This window comes from Gallus gallus, chromosome 12 (genome assembly GCF_016699485.2).
Source record: "Gallus gallus isolate bGalGal1 chromosome 12, bGalGal1.mat.broiler.GRCg7b, whole genome shotgun sequence".
NCBI classification, from domain to species: domain Eukaryota; kingdom Metazoa; phylum Chordata; class Aves; order Galliformes; family Phasianidae; genus Gallus; species Gallus gallus.
This window is the reverse complement of record NC_052543.1, coordinates 15,122,535-15,144,973: the sequence shown is the minus strand read 5'-3', so window position 1 is coordinate 15,144,973 and position 22,439 is coordinate 15,122,535. Positions and strand designations below refer to the sequence as shown.

The 22,439-nt window shown below is 41.0% G+C and overlaps 1 protein-coding gene across 3 annotated transcripts in view; it reads right to left on the bottom strand.

Moving 5' to 3' along the window:
• The window catches only part of FAM19A1 (family with sequence similarity 19 member A1, C-C motif chemokine like), a 197,202-nt gene that overhangs the window by 173,874 nt on the left and 889 nt on the right, over window positions 1-22,439 (bottom strand). For 2 of the 3 annotated variants that reach the window (XM_004944676.5, XM_046900241.1), the window contains exon 2: window positions 20,731-20,851. In XM_004944676.5, the coding sequence (XP_004944733.3) occupies window positions 20,731-20,848 (118 nt within the window). In that variant the 5' untranslated portion in view covers window positions 20,849-20,851. Of the gene's footprint in view, window positions 1-10,989; window positions 11,026-20,730; window positions 20,852-22,439 lie in introns of all 3 variants that reach the window. The other variant, XM_001234078.7, reaches the window with a different exon arrangement.

Below are 22,439 nucleotides of genomic sequence, written 5' to 3'. Positions count from 1 at the left end.
AAAAAACCTAGTGAAGAGCACTAGAAGGTGCCACATACCTAACCGATTTCATAGTCATGGCACACTCACCAGTACTTTACTCTAGCAAGCCTATGCATGGTAATTGCTTAGCTCTAGGTCACTACACAAACTTGAGCTACACTAGCAAGGGGAACAGAAAGCTAGAAGGGGGGAAAGCAGGCCCCTGTATCCCACTGCTGCAAGGGAAATCATTTTCCTACGGCCACTGAATCCAACACCAGCCCACTGAGCCATAGCACCAGCAACCCTCGGCAAATGAGGGATGCTTTGTGAGCATGCTGCACATGTACATAGATTGGTCACTGATGCACCACAGATATTAAAAACGTGAGTTTCTCCTTCTCAGAGAGTTGTCTCTAATAAGTATTACTGATAGTATTCTGTGTACTATTGATTGGAGCAATGTAAGCCTCCCAACTCTGAGGAAATTTCCTGCTCCACATTTTAATTAGTAGTATTTTTAAACAGAACATAGTTATTAGCAACATATTTCAGCAGAGATGAGCTACAGTGTCTTGCCCTCTTTTAGGAACATCACTTAAATCACTTTTTATACTACAGCAGTGTTGATCTCACAGCATCTCAAGCCAAAATAGCTTTCTTTCACACTGCCTATACGTTTTTCAGGGCAGAGATACAATCGATACAAGCAAAGGAGTCTGAGGAACCCAAGAGGAACAAGAATAGTTTCTGTGGAATTGATGTCGCCATGCATCCATTAGCCCTGCTCACTAATTAGGAAATTAAGTGTCTGATTGCTCCCCTCTACTGAAGGTCACCCTTCAGACCCTAACATGGGGCTTAGATGCTAATTAAGCACTTGCTGGCTGCTGCCAGAGCATGGGCTACAAGCTCTAGCAGGCATCTTGTCCTAAGTCTGACTGTTATTATAAACAAATATATATATGCACTTCTCTATGGAGAATATTTTTGAGAGCTCCAAAGCCTCAGGTTTACTGCTGCAGTTCGTAAGCCGATAGCCCAGTCATACACATATACCTCACTTTAATAACATCTTCCTTCTTGCAGAGCAGCACAGTTTGGCTCACATTAATACAACAGGGCCATTCCATGTTATGCATGCTCGTATGTATAAGTTAAAACTTAATGTTGGTTAATTTAATATTACCTACACATTTTAATAGGTTTTTAAAATCATTATTTATCAAAGTCTGCGAACCACCACACAACACACATGATTTTAAGATAATCTTTGATTAACTGTTAATTATTAAAAGGAGCACTCAAAAGAAGTGCAACATCTTAAAACCAGTCTACACTAAACAACAGAACACAGAATATAGAATTGCAAAGAACCCAGATGTGATGCTGGAGCAATACACATAGTAGCCCAGCTAAGGCAGCAGGACACCAAACACACACAGCAATCAGACCAAGCTAATATCTCCTGCTGCAACTATCCTGGCTCTGGAGGAGTACAGGCTCCAACAAGGACATCTCTGTCTTCTTTCACAGTATGCAGATACGCTCAGAATAATCTTTTTATGAAAGGAATATTCAGAGGACTAAGACCCATTGAAATTAAAGCCCTGTGCAATTGATCTTTTAAACGAGATGCCTATTCACAGTAGGTGCCTAATAAAAACCTAAACCAGTGTCCCAGGAGGGGTCCTTATAGATCAGACATGGTCTCTTGAGTTCAAGAAAAACGCCTCTTATCCGAACTACGGATATTTGCAGTTAGTTTCTAAAGACAGCCTTCTGTACCCTATCAGAGAAGCTATTCTAGCATACCAAACCGATTGTTACATCTAATCCTGTATCCCAACAACAACACTGAAGTGGCTTGGTGCTTTAAAAGGGAACACAAAGCACTGTGTGAATGAACCGCTGGAAAGCCTGAACAATGAGATACATATGAATACATGTACAACACAATAAGCAGGGAATAAATCTGCTGAGGACAGACCAAAAAGGCTATTAAAATGAAAACAAGGAGTTTACGGTTGACATAATAGAGAATCCGAGAACAGCAAGAAGATACAGACTAAGGAGAGACTTTGTTTCACCTTTACAGACGGACATCAGGACAGAATAAAAACCACAGAGTAGACATGTAAAGGTAGAACTAATCAGAGCAAGTGACAAGAGCCTGAACTTCTGGCTGAGCACGTAAACTGGAATGATCACACCTCAAGGCAGCTCATGCAGCATGATGGAGAGGTGGTCTGGGTGACACAGCTGAGGAGCTGAAAGTGACACTACTGTTATAGGCAGGATGGAGCTGTGCAGGGGATGATACTGAAAAGTGAGATCTGGCACAGTGAGTTCTGCTTCAGCCATGGTAAAATACACTGCTGTAGATACAGTGGTCAGTGTCAAAAGCCAAAAGATATGGGAGAAGGTTTTCGTGCAGGCATGACTGAAATTTGCATGACAGACAAAACAAAGTGGTGAGTAGAATTACACTGTTCAAACAAGGACTGTAAACAGAAAATAGCACATCTGCAGTTGTTTTTGTTAGTCACTTTAAGCCTCTAGTCTGCTGAATCCCAGATTGTGGTTGATTTGTGGTTAGAATATTGCATTGTGAGGTGGTTCAGTAGTTTTGGCCTCCTTTATTCAAGAAAATTGCTGCCTCTTCCTTCTGTTCTTCACTAGCCAGACACCTCTTTGCTGCCTGCAGACACAGTTATGTATCACCTGCCCTCGTGGCACTGAACAATGGTTGTCCTGATACAGATTTTATGCCTCAGTGGAAGAGGTTAATTTTGCAGTGGTTAAGATCAAGAGCCTCTATTAACCATTCACTCCTTTCTGTGATGGATCACTTAGCTCATATGAAGTCTTTCATAAGAGCAACGAGTAAAACTCACTTTGTAAAAAGTTCTATGGACACATATGTATTACATAAAATATATAATATATACTATATATATAATCCCAGAAAACAGTTCTCCACTGCCCCCAAGACTTTTAGGCAAGGCTTGGAAAATGCCATTGAATCAGTGCAGTCTTACTTAGCACCCATGGTTGCTGATGGAGTAACACTACGATGAAAACTCAACTGAGTGCCAAGTGTCTGTTTTGGAAGGAGTTCTGTCTTCTCTACAGGAGTAGCAACTTCTTCCATCACCTTTTCCTTGCCAGTTTTGGAGTCTGAGCTCCAAAGTTTGCATCATTTAGCAGCTTTCAGAAGCACTGCCACCCTCACAGCATCAGCTGTTCTTCCCCACCGCCCCCTGCAGCCCATCTTGGCTCCTGGAATCAGTCTCCTTCTCTCACATCAGGAGAGCCTGGAACTGCTTCCCACAAGCACTGTTCATCTGGCATCGCTCTAACACATTGACCCCGCCACCCTGGTGTGCACTGTATTGTCACACTGCAGGTAAAGGCCCTGTGCCCATACTTTAGGAAGAAGAAATTCAAGTCATCAGGTTTTTGTAATCAAAAAAAGATTAGCACAATGATATTCATGACCTCTACCCGTAAAAAGCAGTCAAGAGAACTTCTCTCCCTTCAGAAAATGAACAATTCATGGGAGTCTCACAAATGGTAATTAGTATCAATTTAGCTGATTGTATATTCAGATAAGTTGTACATAAAATGGTTTCAGACGTTAGGGGAAACAACCAGCTACATACACCAATTATGACATTTTAAAAAGACCTGGAGATAAGTATTTAATTAGAAGAATGCAGGCGATGAAGGGATTCCAGCTCCAGAAGCTGACGGCTGTGCAGTGATTGCAAAGAGGACATGGGACAGCAGGAGGAGAGAGCCCTCTCCTGTGAGGCTGGGCTTACCAGCACCATGAGCACAGGGGATCAGCTCAGCTTAATTGAGTTAAGCACAGTGACTAATGCTAATCAGAACTTTTTTTATTAGGATTACTAATGAGGTAACAATATTTAAAACCTAATAGCGTTGAAGCTGTTCAGCAGTAATTTAAATAGGAAGGAGCTGCTGAGGGTCAGTCAGGGCAGCTCTCAGCCTAAGGCAAAGACTGACCAGAGCAGCCCTGTCAGGGCAGTGCCCCAAACCACATAACAGACCAGCACTCAGCCCCCACAGCCCGTATCAGGACCTAACTGCCTTTTCCATGCTCTGCTTTCCTGCACCACCACCTCCAACCCAGAGCCCCTTCTACGACAATTCACGGATCTTTAATTTGTTCCACTCTCCATCAAAACTCTGACAGACTTTTCATTATAGTTTAAAGCAGCTATTTTTAATTGTTTCCCAGTCAAGTCTAATTGTGAAGTGTAACTGCTGCAGCTTGAAAAAAAAACCACTGTGAACTGTTACATAGATGGGAAGTGACAAAGTCAGAATGTGAGCTGCAAGGATAAGCAAGCAAATTAGTTTTGAGGAAAGCCTCCTAATGTCCATGAATCTCTAATTCCCACATTTTTACAATGTGCATCCGTGCTCGTGCTGAAATTGCTCTGTGCTTACCAGTCAAAGCCAGTTTTGCTTTCTCTCCAAACAGCCAAAGATCTGTCTGGGCTGCAATTATGAACTGGTATCATGATGACATGAAAATGTAACGTTACAGCTGTAACAAAAGCAAATCTAAAGGATCTCAAGGTTTTAATATTTCAATAAGGTTAAAGCAGGAGTGTTAAATTATTTAAGTTCTGGAATAAGATATAAGCACTAGAGCAATATCGCATCCATACTCATATCTGTTAGTGTGCAGAGGTGATACCTATGTGATAAATTGCAGGAGTGCGAGGTAAATTAATTTACTATGCACTTTGATCACAATACCCTCTTCCTGGCCTACTAATCCCCTTCCCAGCAGACTTGCTCTAACATCCCAAATCACCGAACATTTTCATTGCTGCCATTAAAAACAATGTTTTATAGTCTACCTCATTTTCTCCTCACAGGTGTGGAAGTTTCCTTCCTCGAGAAAAATAATAAATGTAAATTAAGCTTCAGAAACACATACTGATGGAACTTTTATATCCTCCACTCCCCCACATTATATATCTATATAAAAGACTTCAAAATGAGAACACATCTTCAGATGCTGACAGCTGGGTGAGACACCGCACTGTCTGCACGTGTGTTGGTGGCAGGGGAAAAATGAATCAAGAGTAGATGTATAGTTCTCCTACTACAATGATTTAACATTATTATTCATTTATTGGCAATACACATCTATATATAATTCCTGGAAAAGCACTAATAGTTTAATCTACAAATGTGCTCACAGTTTGACATTTTCAGGCTATAGACAACGACATGAGGAAAAAAAAGCTAATTAATACATCCATCACTGCCAAAAGAAGTGTGATGAAACCAAAATGTTTGGCAATCTTACTGTAAAGAAAACCTGCTACTACCTCAAATCCCCACTTGCTGCTGAATAGCACATCTTTGCACCGCACCCAAAAACACAGCACAGTGCAGGGCAGATGCACAGTGCCAGGAGCCCTGAGCAAGCCCTTGATGCTGTGGTACACATGGCTGTCAGCTGGGCAGCTGCACCCTCCTGGATGTCATTGAGCAGCAGATTCCCAGGGGGACTGATTGTATAGTTTTAGAGACCTCTGGATCTTCCATAATATATATTAAGTGTATAGCTCCCCAAAAACCCACAAAAGAAAATCTAGATGATAGCAGTGAGCACAAAGCAGAAAATGAGTTGGCTTATGGCTAAAGTATGGTTATGTACGTGCATGAGGACACCTCAGCTACCTTCCACCAATACACCAAAGCTTTGTTTATGGCATAAAGCGCACCTACCCAAATATCAAACATTGATAGAAACAGCCATAGCACACTGTAGGCATTTTCTCCACTTGCACTGATATATATATTTTACAAGTTCGTACAGGATCCATAACTCAAAATTTAATAAGAAAAATATTTATAGAGAAGTGAGAAGAAAAGAAAGACAACTCATATTGCTCCACGCCTCATACATTTATCCTTTACGATTTTAAGTGCTTCATTTAGAAAACACAGCCCTTGAGAGCACTGACATTAACTGGTCAGCTGAGCTTAAAGGTAAAGAAATTAAAAATAAAAGAGATTGGAATAGCCCTGAATAAGGAGGCTTTGCAACAGAACAAAGTCAGACTTCCTTCCTTACAGCATCTTTCCACAAGTTCCAGCTACAGAAGGGAGAGAGACTTCAGAGAGAAGATGGTATCCAAAACTGGGTCAGTTGTTTACTGAGAAATAGTTACATTACAGATGTCAAAGTATTCAGAGCACCAGAGCAAAGTGGAAATTCTTTCATCTCTTTCCTGTTACAAGATGTGTATTTTTGTTCTTTTGACATTTACATGCCACAGTAAAAGCAACAAGAAAAGAAATGCCTACAATCCAGCATAAAGACTCACACTTTCATGTCATAAATGCATAAATGATAAGATGACACCAAAAATCCGTACCTTTGCATCATGGCTTACTGTCATGAATGTGTTGAGCAGGTTTTTAGCAGGATGGCACCATTACCTTCTGCAGACAGATATTTTGCAAAACTGAATTGCAAACGAAGTATTTGCTCATTCACAATATCCGCTATCCTCTGCAATTTATAGGTGTCATCCCACTTAAATCATTGGAGGGAAAAAAAGATGGACAGATTTCAAGGGCTGTTTGTTGCTTAATCTCAATTTGTCATGATACAAGAATGGCGTGAAAACACAAGTAAAGTCATACATAATGATAAAAAACACCAAACCAACTTGACATTCTTCGTTTTCTAACAAACATAAATTACCTATGAGACCAATCTGCATTTTCTATTTGACACTGGCTCACCATTGATCTGGGTAGCAGCACAAAAACACATTGAGCACAACTAGGCAGGTATCATAGCAAAGCCATACAGCTGCAGAAATGTTGCCCTTGGTACTGCTGCCCAGCCATGCTGCTGGCTCCATGTGTGCTGAACAGGTGGATTTTCTTCTTTGGAAATGGAAAACACAAAGTCCACAGCCCCATGGAAGACAAATTCCAACCCTTGATCTGAATCAGATTCCAGAGATATGTCCAACATATGACTAACGATGAGATTCTTAACAAAGATGCTGAGAGATCTTTTCATTTAGATTTATCAAAATCAGGATCCTGATGAACCTGGGATTATTCTTCCTTGACAAAAATCAGGAATTCCACTGAAGGTGGCACATGGTCCCTAACTAAACTACTGCAGAGGTTCTCATCTAAAATCCACTGTAGTCACTTATGTCTCCCACAGCACTCCTCTCCACTCATCCCCCAAGAAATGTTTGTGAAAAAAGCTTAAGTAGATAGGGTTTAAATAACCGTTGTATCCAGTGATTAATATTATAGCACAGACAACATCAGTGCTCATAGATAATCATATTTTCTCCAGAAAAGAAAAACAGTGGTGCTTTGCAAAGCAAAGTTGAATTTATATAAAAATGACAAAAGCCGATGCTATCACTTAGAGAAAGACATTTCTAATATAAAGCCTCAGCTAAACATAAACAAAAACCCTAGAAGCACCACCTCTTAAAGGAGATTCCAGTCTATATTTCTTCAATGACACCAAATAAGTGCTACAGGTGTGTATTTGGTAAAGAAGGAGCACTGATCTCAGACAAATAACCACATCACTCTGACAAGTGAAACCAGCTCATTAAATTAGCAGAGGTCTGGAGACGACAGAAGTCAGCTAAATACTGCAATAGCACCACAGCCATCAATCTGCACAAGGTGCACCTTTGCTCCCCCCACCGGCTCCTGCTTCTGTTCTGAGTGGAAGTGCAGAGGGCAGCAGTAGGGCCCTGAGGCACACCTCTTGCCTATTCCAAAAGTATGCAGAGAAAAGTCATAGAATGGAATCACTGAGACTGGAAGAGACCCTTAAGGTCAGGAGGTCAACAATCAGCCTCATGCAAGTCTAACTAACCACGTCCCTAAGCACTACGTCCTCACATCTCCTAAATACCTGCAGGGATAGCTGTTTCACCACCACCCTGAACAGTCTGTTCTGACGCCTGACCACACTTTCTGTGAAGAACTTCCTCCTGATATCCAGTCTAAACAGCCCCTCACTTTCCACAGTTCAGACCCTCATGTCCCAAATGCAGCAGCAGAACAGCGAAACTCTACACCCACCTCACACAGAGTTGGTATTGTAAGACCACAGCACTCTTTGGGAGGAAGAAGAGCAGAAAGCCAACAAAATAAGAGCATCTCGAATAGGATACAGTACAAAACAATTTAAGGAGAGAAGCAGTTCCTGCTGCTCTAGACTCCTTGTTTCCCATTAGAAAAATAATTTAATCTGGCTGTTCTTTGCTCTTCTTTCAGTGTTTAGAAATCGGACAAATTATTTCAGGTTTTGTTTTCTTTTTCGTTTCCAGTTAGCAAGGAAAACAATTAAATTGCTCTAAACTAATTTCAGAACGTTAATACTGTGCCAAATCAGCATTTGATATCTTGCTTCAGCTGTCACATAAAAAAATTCAATTATTTACACTGCTTTAGTCACACAAAGGAAATATTGCTTTGCAAAATGCAGCGTTACCCTGTGTATTCCTCCTGCCTAGGAAAACAAACAATTCTCACAATAGAAATGCAAGTCTGCTACAGTTCCTTATGCACACAGAAGCTCATAACCACAAGATGTTAAAAATAATTACTTTTACATTAATGTAGCAGTACAGATGAAATCAAAGCCCAGTTTGATTCTCAAGGTCTAAGAGGTACCTCTAGATACCTTCTGCAAGTCAGGTAGCAGCTATCAGCTGGAGCTCGGCTGCCATACTGCACGAGGGAAAATAGATGCAGTGGAAGAGCGCAGTCCAACCCAACATGAAATGGAATGTGGAATTCCTGCTATGCTTCTATGACAGCACAAAACCCTTCCAGGAAACATAACACTGGTCAAAAGGTATTCAACACCAGTCCCCACCAGATCTCTAGCCTTTGTGAGTGATCTTCCAGGTAGAAGTCTCCACAGTACCGTTCCCTTGGGGAGGACCTTCCAGGCCTTAACTCCAAGCACTCCATATCTTTAGAAGCAACCGAGAGAGCAAAGTTCATTTGCAGCAAGTAGGCTGATTCTTCCCCTCTTGTTAAAAAAAAAAAAAGATTTATCTTGCCACAGGTTTTTATGCTGCTGCAGCCAGCCTGCAAGCATTTTGAGATAACAGCATGCAGTTAACAAGATTTGCAAGTCAGACGTGTTATAAAAATACACTCTAAGTTATGCAGAATCGGTGTTACACTGCCTGCAGGAGATCGGAAGCATTGCACTCTGGTAGGAAGCACAGCCATGGAGAGATAAACACACTGAAAACAAATCTTTTTGTCCAAAGACAAGCCCAGCCTTCTCATGTCCTGAAAGAAGCAATTAAGCAAAAAGCATAGAGTTGCATGTGGAAGCCAAGAGAACACTGCCCATCTGCATGTGCTGAGCCTCTTTTTCAGCTGAAAACAGGAACACAAGGAAAAAAAAATCCACTGCATTTTACAACTTGTTTGTCAATTGAGCTAGAGTAAGTAAACGCGAAGGCTCTTTACACCTCACAGCTGGGGCAGTCAGATAGATTATAGCTTAACCACCATGAAAGTTTAAGCTGCTGTGAAGTTGGCTTACACTAAAGCACTTGATTTCATGGAAAGAAAAAGCAAAAAGCCTCCATGATCCCCACTCAGCTCACAGCAATGCTTGCACTTGCTCACCAAGCCACGCTGAGGATGCCCAGGGACAGTATGCCTACCAATGGGTACCAGATGGGAGGACAGACTTGCAGCCACCAGACATTACCAGAACCTCATTTAAGGAAAAAAATAACAGTGCCTCCACTACCCTAAATACATCCATCATGGAGATCTCTCAGTATCCTCAAGTGATGCAGTGCTAGATGCTATGGAAGTACTGCACATGGGGATCAGCCATCCCATGGTTGGGCAAGAAGGGAAAGAAATACCTCAAACAGAAAAGCAGGTGCTGCTTTGGGTGCTCTCTTCACAGCAAATATTGATGCTCTGGAGATCTACATGTGCTGTCAGCATATAGATATTCTTCCAACAATAGTACATAAGAATTTTGTTTACATACTTGGTTCAGAGGTGAAACAGACATTAAAGCCCTACTTTAAAAGCAGAGAGGATACAGCTTACAGAAGGACCCCCAAAACTTTTATTAAAGTGTGCTACGTACTTAGTACCCAAACAGAGAAAACAGTTTTGTTCTACTCAAATTTGAAAGCAGGAAAATTCATATAGAGTTGAAATGAAATCCCAAAAAGACTTTGATTCATAGATTCTGCCAGGACGAAGGGATTATCCCTTCTCACCTGTTAAAGTGCACAGCCCCTCAGAGGCAGGGAGCAGCACTCAAAAGGCATAATCCTTATCAGAAGAAGTGCAGCGTAACTGTGATACTACTCTGTAGTTTGTTTCCATCTCTAGATTCTATAGATTCCTCAATAGATTCTCTTATTTCTCTGAAAGATTAGAAAACAAGAACATAAGCAAATAATTCAATTTACATAAGAACCTTGTTCAAGGTGGACTTACACAGCCTGAGCCTCAGAAGAAGAGCATGACCAAAAAAGAAACCGCTTAATACCCTACTGCATGTACAAAGCACATCATCATGAAACACTGCAGCTCAAAGCCAATTCAAATCCAATCTAAAAAGTCAAGGAACTCTTTTACCAGGGGAAACCATCAAATGGCTCACGTTGAAAACAGAAATCCCTTTCCCTTTAATTTGTGCCTATTTTTATCCCCAGCATTTGTTGATTTCCAGAGCCTGCTTCACCCAACCTGACCAGCACGCTTATTTCTATGGAAATATCATGACCTCAGTGAGGTGCCTTGACTCTACTACAGCATCAAAACAGTGGGAAAAAAATGGGGATGTAAAGGAATAGAGTCTGATTCACACATTAATACACAAACCCAAGCACAGAAGGAAAAATACAAACAAAAGCTGCTGCAATAGTAAATTTCCTTTGTATACAGTCTGCTGTAGAAACAGGAACAAAACACATAACTTACCCCACTGGAAAATCTGATTCACAGAAAGAGTCTTTCCTGTGGGTGAAAAAAGTTACAGATCATATTTTCCTGACTGGGAAAATAGTTAGAAAAAAAATATATGTTAGAAAATACAGTTAACATTTGGTGTCAATGTCAGAAAATGAAAAAGTATGTTTCACGTCAAATCTTTTTTTTCCCCAAATAGAAATGGATGAGACCATTTGATAAATACATATGTTGTTCTAATTGGGATGAATTCAAATGTTATTTTGTTGCTCATACCTCTCATCCAGCTGCATCAGCTCTGAAGAGTTTAATAGAACCTTTTAGGAAAGTGAGCGCCTTAAGAGTGTACATAAAAGAAACTCATTCAAATGGAGCATTCAGAAATAGGGGGAGGGTGGAGAATGCACGTGGTTAAAAACTTAGATGGAGCAGCATCTGGTCTGGCTACACTGAGAACCTTCCACTGAGTTACAACCTCTCTGCCTGGTGCTCTCAAGGGTGATAACACCATGTGCCCACCGTTCACAGCCTGCACCCAATCAGGGCATCTTCAGATTCCCTTTTCAACTGCATTCCCCAACACTTCATCATACCATTCTTTAAGCAGAAACCTTGGCAAAGCCCACATTTATCTTTTAGCACTCTAAAAGAGTCTAACATGGGCTTGTAATGAAGTTCAAGTAACAAATACAAGCAGAAGGTGCAGATCTAATAACTTATGGAATTGAATGAGTTGACAGTTACCAATGGGAGAATAAAGTAATTGTTTAATGCTAGTCTCGGGGATAAAGGAAATGCGGAAAGTTTCCAGCCAAGACAACGAGGAGGAAGAATGCCACCTCTGGAGAAACTGGAGCACCCTGCTTGGCTGCTCACCTGCACTCAACACATTGTGACAACCAGGGATGCGCATGGCAGAGCACCACCGAGGGGGCATCTTTGTGTCTGCTTCACCAAGAGCCCCATACCTCTTTTCCACTGCAAGTACATATGGGTGTTAATAGGCCGTAAATATTCTGCCATTGTGTAGCCTTGGGAAAACCAAGAGGTCCCATGGACACCTTTCCAATCAGGTAGGGAACATCAAACATCTTAAAGTTTCCTCACAATTTTTTTTTAATGTTATGGAAATGAACAGAAGAGCGTTGCCTTACACTTAGGCATTGAATCATCTCATTTAGGGACTACTGTTTGTGGTGTTTGGGCCTCATTAATTTTCTCTTCCAAAGTTGCATTCAGACACTCGCAGGCTTTTGTCTATTGCTGTCATCGAGGCATTTGCATGCACTAATCCATGACAAATGGTTTCATTTGATGCACATTGGATTTTCAAGCCTGCCAACTAGAAAGATAATAGAAATACCAAGAGAAGCTAAATTAAAACTAAAGGAGTCACATGTTTTTGGAGAAACTCAAAACAAAGTTAAGATAAACACCACCTGGGCAGCTGAATTTGCAGAGAAAGGGTTGAGGTTTCGGTCACAGAAAGCCAGTTTCTAAAATGCAGCTTTCTTCCCCAGGTCATTAAAGCCTCACAAAAATACAATATTACTACAGAAATAATTATACTACAGATGTGGGAGCTGGTTTAGATGCAATCGTTCTCTGTCAGATCATGCACTGGCACACTGAAACCAATTACAAACTCATTTGTAGACCTCTGTTATCTTCAACTCATCTCTTGCCTTCTCATTTTCATGCACAATGGTGTCCTTTTGGCTGGCTGACCACTCAAATTTACAAGCGTCCCATGGAAGCAGCCAAAAAGTTCTTCATGAGTTACTGACACTCACAGTGAAGATCTTTAGTGTAGACCTACCTGCTTTTAGATTTAAGCAAGATTTTAGTTAAGACCTATAATATTGGTCTCTATTGCAACAGCAGACCAAGAAGGCTGATTTAGGGAAAATAAGAGCAATTTCTGGCAACAGAAGTCCTCCCTTATGTTCAGTGATTCCACATACTAAAACAAGAGTGGTATAATCTAGAACACATGAGAACTTCGAGTTTGCCCTGGTATTGAATCCATCTGAAGTCATAGCTGTCATGGATGATTTCTCTTCAGCATTTAGGGGAAAAGGTGCTAAACAATAAGTTCCCTTCATTTATTTGTGTCCTATTAAAAAATAAACATAGTAATCAATGAAACTGATTTTCCAAATAAACCATTCTTGCTTGCTCGCAAACACTTAATTAAACACAATTAACTCTCGTTTGTTTTGGCAGCCAATTAATGTCATGATCAAATAAATAGACTCCACAAGAAAAGATTATAATTAATAAATCCCTAACAATACAGTAAAATTACACTGAAGCTTTACTTGACAAAAATACTTAATGGCATTTTTAATAGCATTAATGAGGACACTAAAAGTTTTATCAACTGTGCACCAGAACTTGAAAGGCCCAGTTCCTCACTTTCCAAAGCAGCACATATGATCAGAAGCATTTCCCAATCAAGTCCTCCACCTGTATGGCTTTCACTCACAAGTTAACTACAAGAGAGACTTTAACTCACTGTATCTAGTAGATTTACAGTGAAAGCTCTTGATGTCACCTACAGAATCTGAACTATTGATCCAATAGGAGTGTTGGATCATATCAAATGACAGATTAAATGCATATTTTTGCTGGAGCCAGCAGATCTCCTAAAAAACAAAGACACAAGGCCTTACCATTTAAGCTGCGTTTTAACTGCCTACTGCATGACATACAACTCCATACAACGCCTACAGCTTGCAAAAAAAATAATAAGACTCAATTTTATAAAAAATTCAGCCTGCCTGACTTTCAGTGGGAAATGCTGGTGTGGATCAGTCTTCTCCCAGGTTCAAAGTCAAGACACCACAATGAGAAAATAACTTAAGAAATTATGTCCTGCTTCACTTGATGGTTCTGAAGGGAGAGTGAGTTCCAGGCCTTGAAAGAACACTGCCCCTTGGGGAGTGCAGAACCTGCCCGGTACCTTTACTGATTAAGCCATAAAAGCACACTGAATTCCAGAAATGCTCAGGAGCAGATGGGTGTCTACCCCTGGAGAGTAAGGTGATGGGATCACAGCAAGCATTAAGGAGTTGATTCTTAAAACCCTGATTTGTTCACATCAACCGAAAACTAGCAAGGTCTTTCCTTTGTGCCACCAACTCACTTCCCAAGCACATCTAGCTTTTGGCTTTCTTTTTTTTTTTCATCCTATGAAAGGAAAAAAAGGATTACTGTGGAATACTATGTACAGTGATCAAATAGTAGCCACAGTGATCTTATCAGTGGAGAAGCAACCTTCCAAGGACAGCAAGACTGGTTTCTTCACTGAATGCAAAGGAAAAGAGGAAGACTGCTGTTCTGAAACGAACGCAGAAGGCAAGAGAGAGATGTCAGATAATCTAAATAGAATATAGAAATATGAGTCACAAGTACATACATGTGGCTTTGTAACTTCATTCAACTTAATTTACACCCCCAATTCCCCATTGTGCATCATTGACTGAGTCTAATAAATTTGGAGTCCAACTGTGCTGCAGTCATAGTGGTGCCTATCTGGAGCACAATGAAAAAAGCCTCCAGCACTGCTACCATGCAAAAAAAAAAGTCTAGCTGGAGTGAGCTGTTCTATACAGAGCATCTGGAAATGGCAAAAATGCTGAATCCCATCAGGAAAATAAATCTTGCTCACAGCAAAGGTTGATTTCACAGCAGCGCAGAAAAGAAAACGTTCAAAGAAATCCAAAGATTGTAAGAGGGATAGGAAAAAACAATATGAAATTTAATGGGAGAAAAGATGCCAAACTTATGAGGAAATGCACTTGGATATTGCCTTTTAAAATATAAATGAGTCTTGGATTTAAGTAGGCTAATCATTAAAGGCAGGCTTCTGATGTTATCAGCAGAAATACCTCTGTGCAGAGCAAACTGTATTGCCTTTGGGGGTTATATTTGTAGGTGCCAGCTTTTCCTTAGAGCTCAGCCACCACAGTATGAATTCTCATGGTCTTTAAAACCATGACAGCAAGCTACGAATAGCACAGAGCATCAAGAGGTCTCTTCCGTGACTCATGGAGCCCCAGTGCAACTCCAGAAGGGGAAGGCATTGCATTCAAAGGGGCTTTTGTGTCTCTACTCCCCCACAGCAGCTGCAGCCCTGCAGAGGGATGTGCCACGCTCCTGCCCATATGACCACCCATAGAGTAGTTTGAGGGGTGACTTGAGGTGGCATGAGCAGGGGATACCAAACCTGAGCACAGAGAAATTGCATCAGTTGCACCTGTAAGAGACACAGCTCTCCTCTTAAAATACCACTGTCAGCACCCTGGGCTCCTGCTGTCACACAACAGGACAGCAATGCTCCCAGCAGCTCGTGGAGCCACGCTGTGCGCAGTGGGTATCCAATGCCATCACACACTTTGGCCACGCTGTTCTTCACAGCCCATTGAGCTGCAACACCTGCTCTCCACAGCCTGTGTTGCCTCCCTGGATCAGAAGTAATAAGGCAGCTCAGCAACGTGACTGGTGACAGCTTTCCTCCACCTGCAGATGAGCCAGGCACCCATCTCAGGTGAAGGAGAGGCACTCTCCTGTCATCCACCTTCCATCGAGTGCCGTATACTCCTTGGCAGTGCTGCAGACTCTTTCCCCTCTATCTGAGGGGCAGAAGACCATTAAAGTAACAGCTCAGAGGCCCTAGAAAAACACAGCCGAGTCTCCAGATGCAAACACACCCTATAGCCACATTTCTCTTATTTGGATGTTTGACTCCTCAAAAGTCATAGACTGAAACACCTCTAATAAAGCCTGCTGCTGTCAACAAGTGCACTGCACAAGATTTGCAGGCAACACAGTGTTATGCTGGCAGCAGCCCTACCTCAGCCTGAGGCACCGGCTTCATTACATCAGTTCTCTGCCTACACAAACCACAAGCGTGTTCACCCACTTATATCCAAATATATTGTGTGGAACCAGAAAAATACAGTCAGTACCTCCAGGCCAGATTGCTTTACACTGCAGTAATTTCACCTTTTCTAGAACAGACTGTGAAGACCAGAGGTATACAGCAAAAAGGTATTGAGAGAAAAAGAATTCCAACAAGCACCTGTGGGATACCAAGCTGGGTATTCAGGATTGCCTGATTCTGAACAAACTGAGATGTATATACACATGGTGTTTCAAGTGTATTTACTGGCATAAATGAGAACTGAATCAGGTGTTAGAGCTATCAGTTTGTTTCTTCCAATTAACACAGCATGAAGCACCCATCAAATTTCACATCCATGGGCTGATCTACTGCACACAGGTGGAGTCGTTGTGTGCCATTATGGACACTGTATAATAAAGGCAACAATTTGCATTCCCACCATATGATCAATGGAATACAACTCACAGAAACCATACACTTCTATGCATTAACTACCTAGTTCTACATCTGCTTCTATCAATACCAAGAGCAAAAACTCCGTTAAATCCATCTTTCATATCTCATTTGGCAAGCAGAAAACATTCTATTTACACTTTGCTGGGGAATGAGATTCAGACCTAACATTCTTCCCAGGCTGTTTTGGACTGAATAGCCACAAATTTAGAGCATATGAAAACAGTAGTCTTTTGAAATGGGAAAATGTGCCGTTTCCTCCCAAAGCTATAAAAAAAAAAGTGGGAAGGCCAAGATCAGAACAAAGATTTTTTGCTCATGGCCACAAACTCAAGTTTCCACAAAGTGCTGTCTAATAAGAACGATGCTCAGAATGCTTAGGTTGATGTTGGTTGCTAACTTCTGCAGAATAGCTTTGATACAGATTTTCCTCCTCACAGTATGCAGTATAGAGATTCCTTGAGATGATTTTAATGGGCACATCATTAACAACTGTCACAATAAAGATACTTTTATATTTAGTAGATTCTATCTATCCTTGATTCAGTCTGACGTCTTCCTCTGAATAAACTTCTTTTTAATTAACGTATTTGCAAATGTCAGCATTGCTATAGTAAGTACATGTTTCTGCCTGTGTCTACTTCACATCTTTATGCTGTATGCAAGACTAACCCAGCATCCTTCATACGTAGCTAATTTTCTTGCATGAACTTACAGGCTCCAGTGTGCTTTCCTGTGTTTTTAAGCAACACATGGCCAGTATTGCCCACTGTGATTCAGTGCTAGTTAACAGTCCTCATTGGGTGCAAGACATCCCTCATTTATGGAGCAAAGCCAGAAAATTCACTAAGAACTGCACACTGTACAGGTTTTTAAATTATTATTTTTAATTTAGGAAGAAAACCTGAGACCCTTCGCTTTTTAAATATCTCATTTTCCTGCCAAATGCCGCCATCTACTCTCTGCCTCTGGGGCAGAGTCAATACTGTCAATCAGATGATCAATGGACTATCACAGGCACTTGGCTAACTCTGCAAATCACAACCTGTCCACTCTAATCCTCAGGCCAATTCAACAGCTCTACAACCGTCTGCATCTTACAGCTGAAAACGGCCAATGTGGAATTCTTCTCATTACTGCCGGTTCTTATTAAATCACACAGAAATGACATGCTTCTAAAAAAAATGAAGACTTTTTCCCCCACAAAGTTATATTTCCCATGAATGCTTTCATACATCCTTTGTCTAACAGCTTTCATGAAAATGAAAATATTCATTAAAACACGGCAGACAACGATGCGTATTACCCGGGGGAACCACACTGCAAAGGTGTTGAGTTAGCTTACTCTGAATAAGATCCTCAGATTCTACTGGAAAAACCCAAAAACCCACCCTGCCCCTCTCCTTTGTCTCAACTAAAGAGGAACAGATACCGTTACCTGAAGGTACTTAACGGCAGCATTGAAACTTCTTGTTGTGTTAATGAGACATGAAGGAATTCACAGACAGGTACAGACAACACAGAATAATCCATCTTAACATCAAGCGATATTTACTGTCCTCTTACTACCTGTGCCCTCCTGCCAGCATTTCACAGCAAACGCAGCCCCAGTCAATTACAAACACTGTCACGTAGAATGGTTTATCACATTTATTTTCAGGTTTGTACCTTCTGCCAAGTCATCTAACCAAATACAGGCCTGAATTACAAAACTGCATTCTAGACAGAAAGGAAGCTTTAAACTTCTGTGATTGCACATTGTGTGTAGAAATCTATTTCAATCCATTCAGATTCTTGCTTAAGAAAGTTTCAGGAAGGGAAAAGAATAAAAGGTCAGAAATATCTGATTATAAACTATATTGTCCTTGATTTCCAGTGTTTCAAAATGGGATTAACTACAGCACTACAGATAGGTACAGTCACTGCATTAATCCACTGAGTTCAGTTCAAGTTTATTATGCTAAATCCACTCCATGAGGATTTTATCTTTTAACTGCACCTTCTTGTGCTCAGTGAGACTTCTATTCATCAAGTATGAGAAGCACACGACTGGCTGGAATTTACCTTTTTCATCATCTTGTACCAAAGTAACCCCACAACGGAGCTCAGCAGCTCTGAATTGTTCTTGTTTTAGAGCTTCCCTTTATCTATGGAAGATCACAAACTGAAGGAAAAGATATGCTAAGCATGCTATTGATTACTGCTATATTTGTTGATTCAATAAGCTGAAATTTCATATACCAAATATAAAATTACTGAAATTATGCATTGGTTCATCTGCAACCATTTTTTACTCACTTTTATTTAGCTGAACATTTTAATCTTACTTACACAGTGACTAAAAGTAAATGACACATTCCTAATATTATAAATATGAAAAGTAGGGTGTGCTCAGGGACTGCAGTTGAATACATTAAAATCACTCTGTTTGCTAATTAACATATTTCCATCTCTTTTACATACAACCTTTTCCATTCAGTTGGCGGACTGCAAATGCACTGCCTTATAAAAAAAACACTATCCTGATTTTCTGTTGTGACAGCGGAAATTGCCCAAAATTGGGAAGAGTTTCCCTAAAGGACGTCTGCTCGCCGGTACTTCCCAGGTGCCACACAGTCTGAATCAGAGGTGAACATCATGTCAAATTCCACTCATCTGTCAGTATAGCGGATTATTTCTTGAGAGACTGAAATTGGCTGCGTGGGATCAGAACACCATCAATCTTGTTCACGTAGGGCGCGGAGATGCTGCCTGAGAATGGCTCGCAAGAGGGAAAGCTGGGCTGTTTTTAAGTAGGTGGTGAGGCAGCTGTAAAACCTTCACTCTATCTGCATCACATCTCTGAGTGAAAGATTTTGTCATATTTCGCATTTCCCCGGCACTTGGTATGCACTCAGTGCCTCGCTGTTCTTGCCTCATAAAGGAGGCGATTTTTCAAGCTTAGGCAAATGTTGCAGAGTTCTGAATCTGTCCAGCTCATTTTTTCTCATAATGCCACTTTGTTTCAAGAGATTTTGCAAAACAAGATTACATTTTCCTTTTACCTATCTGCTTAGCTGCACCCTTTTTTTCTTATTTCCTTCACTAGAGGACAGATTCAAATAACCAGGAGTAATACTCACAATTGTGTCGTAACAAACATTCCTATCATTTCTCTGCAAGTGCCACTCAGACTTCAAAGACTCAGACTTCCAGTGGCAGCTGGTAAAGATGATGGTATTAGATTAACTAGTAGCTACTCAGAGCTGATCTATCAAAGACTTACGTCTGTTCTTCCGTACTATGCATATTTTATTACCAGCAAACTAGACTATGCCAAGAAGGAAGATCTATGACTTTTACACAAGGGAAATAGCCAGGAAAACTTTAGGTTGCTAAAAATCTGCAGTTCAAGGCAGGCTCTCTTTGAAGGTAAGTCATTAGATTAAGAAAGATTTAAAAATCAAAGTTTCCTTTATTAAATATTAAATGATGCATCGTTGCAAGTTAACATTTGCCATCTTCAATTTTAAGCTCTTAAGACCTCTCCCTTCTTTCTGCAGATCTAGATTAGTAATACACCACTCTGAGCCCATCTAAATTCAACCAGATGACAACACTGCTCTAGAATATGCCAACTCCTCAGTTTTTAAAACACAGCTCATTCTCTCCAAAGCACAACTAACAGTTGAAAAATTAACAATCAATTTCTACCAATAAAAAAACAGAAGTGCAATAAAACTAATGTGCAGTCTCTACAAATCACAGTGGTAAATGTGTCCGAGTTCTTCACCACAGACCCTGTGGGACTAACTCCAACCTTACATGTGTTTAACTCCTTGGGACGACAAGTCCAAGCTCTCCTCTGAGCCACACATCCACACCCCCGTCAATTTTGAGAGGTAAATTTGAGAATCTTAGATAAGCTCAGTTCTCAGTTACACCAAGGCAAACTCCCAACCTCTGGTGAGCAATAAAGACTGAGGAGATGCGGTACCAGCATTCCGAATAGCAAAACCTTGTCCTGTTTGGGTTCAATATTCAAACAAAGTTACCCAAAACTGCTGTCACAATGTCTTTCTGAGCTGTACACTCACTCCAGAACTGCATGAGAAGGGGAGGAGATAGAAATAAGGACAGAGACTAAACCGTATCCAAAATGTGATCCCCATGTTGGAAAGTTGTTAGAAAGCAGAGTTCAAAATAAATATTCTAACATCAGATTGGCAAAGTGCAACACACATTTGACCAAAAATAAAAAAAATCATGCTCTGTAACATAAAGGCAGTCAACTTAGAAAAGTTAAATGACAAAATGGATTTTTATGATTGTTCATTCATTCATCAAGACAGACACGAGCATGGCAGAAAGCCTGCAGTCTTTGATCAGCTGTGGGATGCTGTCAGTCCTACCTGGTCTGTGCAGGTGATGCTGCTGGAAAGTGTGATGGAGGGATCCCTGACAGAGCAGCATTGCACAGGCACTTATCCACAAATACAGGACCCAGGACATTGCAGAGACCACTGCCATTCTCTAAACAAAATATTAGACAGACATTATTATCCGTTGCCCTGCAGCACATAGAATAGTCAGCTTCCATTACAACAGTACTGTTACTTTTCTACTTCTTTTGTTAGAAATCTTTTGTTGCCTGCCTATTCCTCCCCCCCCCCCTGCAGGATGCAACTGTCATACAACAAAGGTCATGTCCAAAGAAGGACAGTTGCTGTAACACTACGCAGGAGCCAGGAGAAGTTTAATAATTCAGTGACAAAAATGAAACTGTAATGATCTGAGAGCCAGGGGTAAAGAAAAAAACCAAGGCTGGGAAATTTTCCCGACGCTGGTCCAATATTTAATTTACAGTTGTGGGAAAAATCACAAGGCCGGCTAAAAACACCGATATCCAGACAGCAACAAAACTAATTTAAACGCCTTATAAATAGGCATGTAATGTTATCAGGCATCAAGACATTTCAAAAACGTTCCACTCTGAAGACTGGGAGGTTCATTCTGCCTCGGAAGGTAACAGATTATTGTTTTTGACTTTTGTGAGCATTAATTTTTAATTACGGTGCTGTCTGCTACAGAAAGTAACTATTTCTCAGAATTACCCTCTAACCCCCAAGTCCAACCAGCTGTCTTTTGTTTGACCTGGGCATGCACAGGGACCAGCCTGGCTGTATCCCACATTTCATACATCCTCTGTAAAAGCTTTGCTCTTTTTCACAAGGCAGGTTGTGTCAAAATTCTACAGAAACTCTTACAGGAAAGGCAAAGAGCACTTTGTTTCTGTCTCCCAGCGCTGACATACTTGGGCATCCAGAACAGGCAATCAAGCTTTTCCATAGTGGCATTCACTATTGTACTAGCTGTACTAGCTGCCTGAATTTTCCCCTGACTTTTCAACTTCAGCTGCTCTTTCCCAATGCCTGCAAGGATCTGGAGGCTTGCAAGGCTCAGCTACGCTACACATCGTCCAGTTCCCTTAACAACACCTTCTGCTGCATTTCATATTGCTAAATTAATCAAACTTGAGGCACTCTCCTTATTCAGCCAATGACATGATGCCATTTTCTATCTAATAATCCAATCAGCTGAATATCATTTTCACAGAGGAGGAAAGACTCCGAGATTAAGTCTCTCGCATAGAAAAATCATGCCTCGACAAAAGAAGGTGAAAGTAATTCTGGGTGTTCTATTGGGAGGTTCTGCAGCAGGAAAATCAGCAGCATGAAGAGAGAAACTCAGTGTCTATGAAATACATGCAAGGAAAAATATTTTCCCCTGAATTTTAAAGGAGCAGACATAGCCTCTGGGTAGCTTTAAGACTAACCGGCAGGAGAGAGCCACATAAACTGACAAGTCTAATTAATAGCAAACAGCAAAACATTATTTTGATCAGCATGAGACTCTTCCTTCCCCCATTTGGAGCATCTGAAGCACTACTCAGCATATAATTGGTTCAATTTCTGACTGTTTACTTCCAGCATACAGTGCACTCTGCTCCTCTCCTCAGACCCAGTTCCCTTGCAAAGCACATTCTGTCCCCTCAGCTCAGGGAGCTCCCAGCAGGCTCCCCGTGTCTGCAGGAATTAATGCCTTTATGCCACCTCTGGTG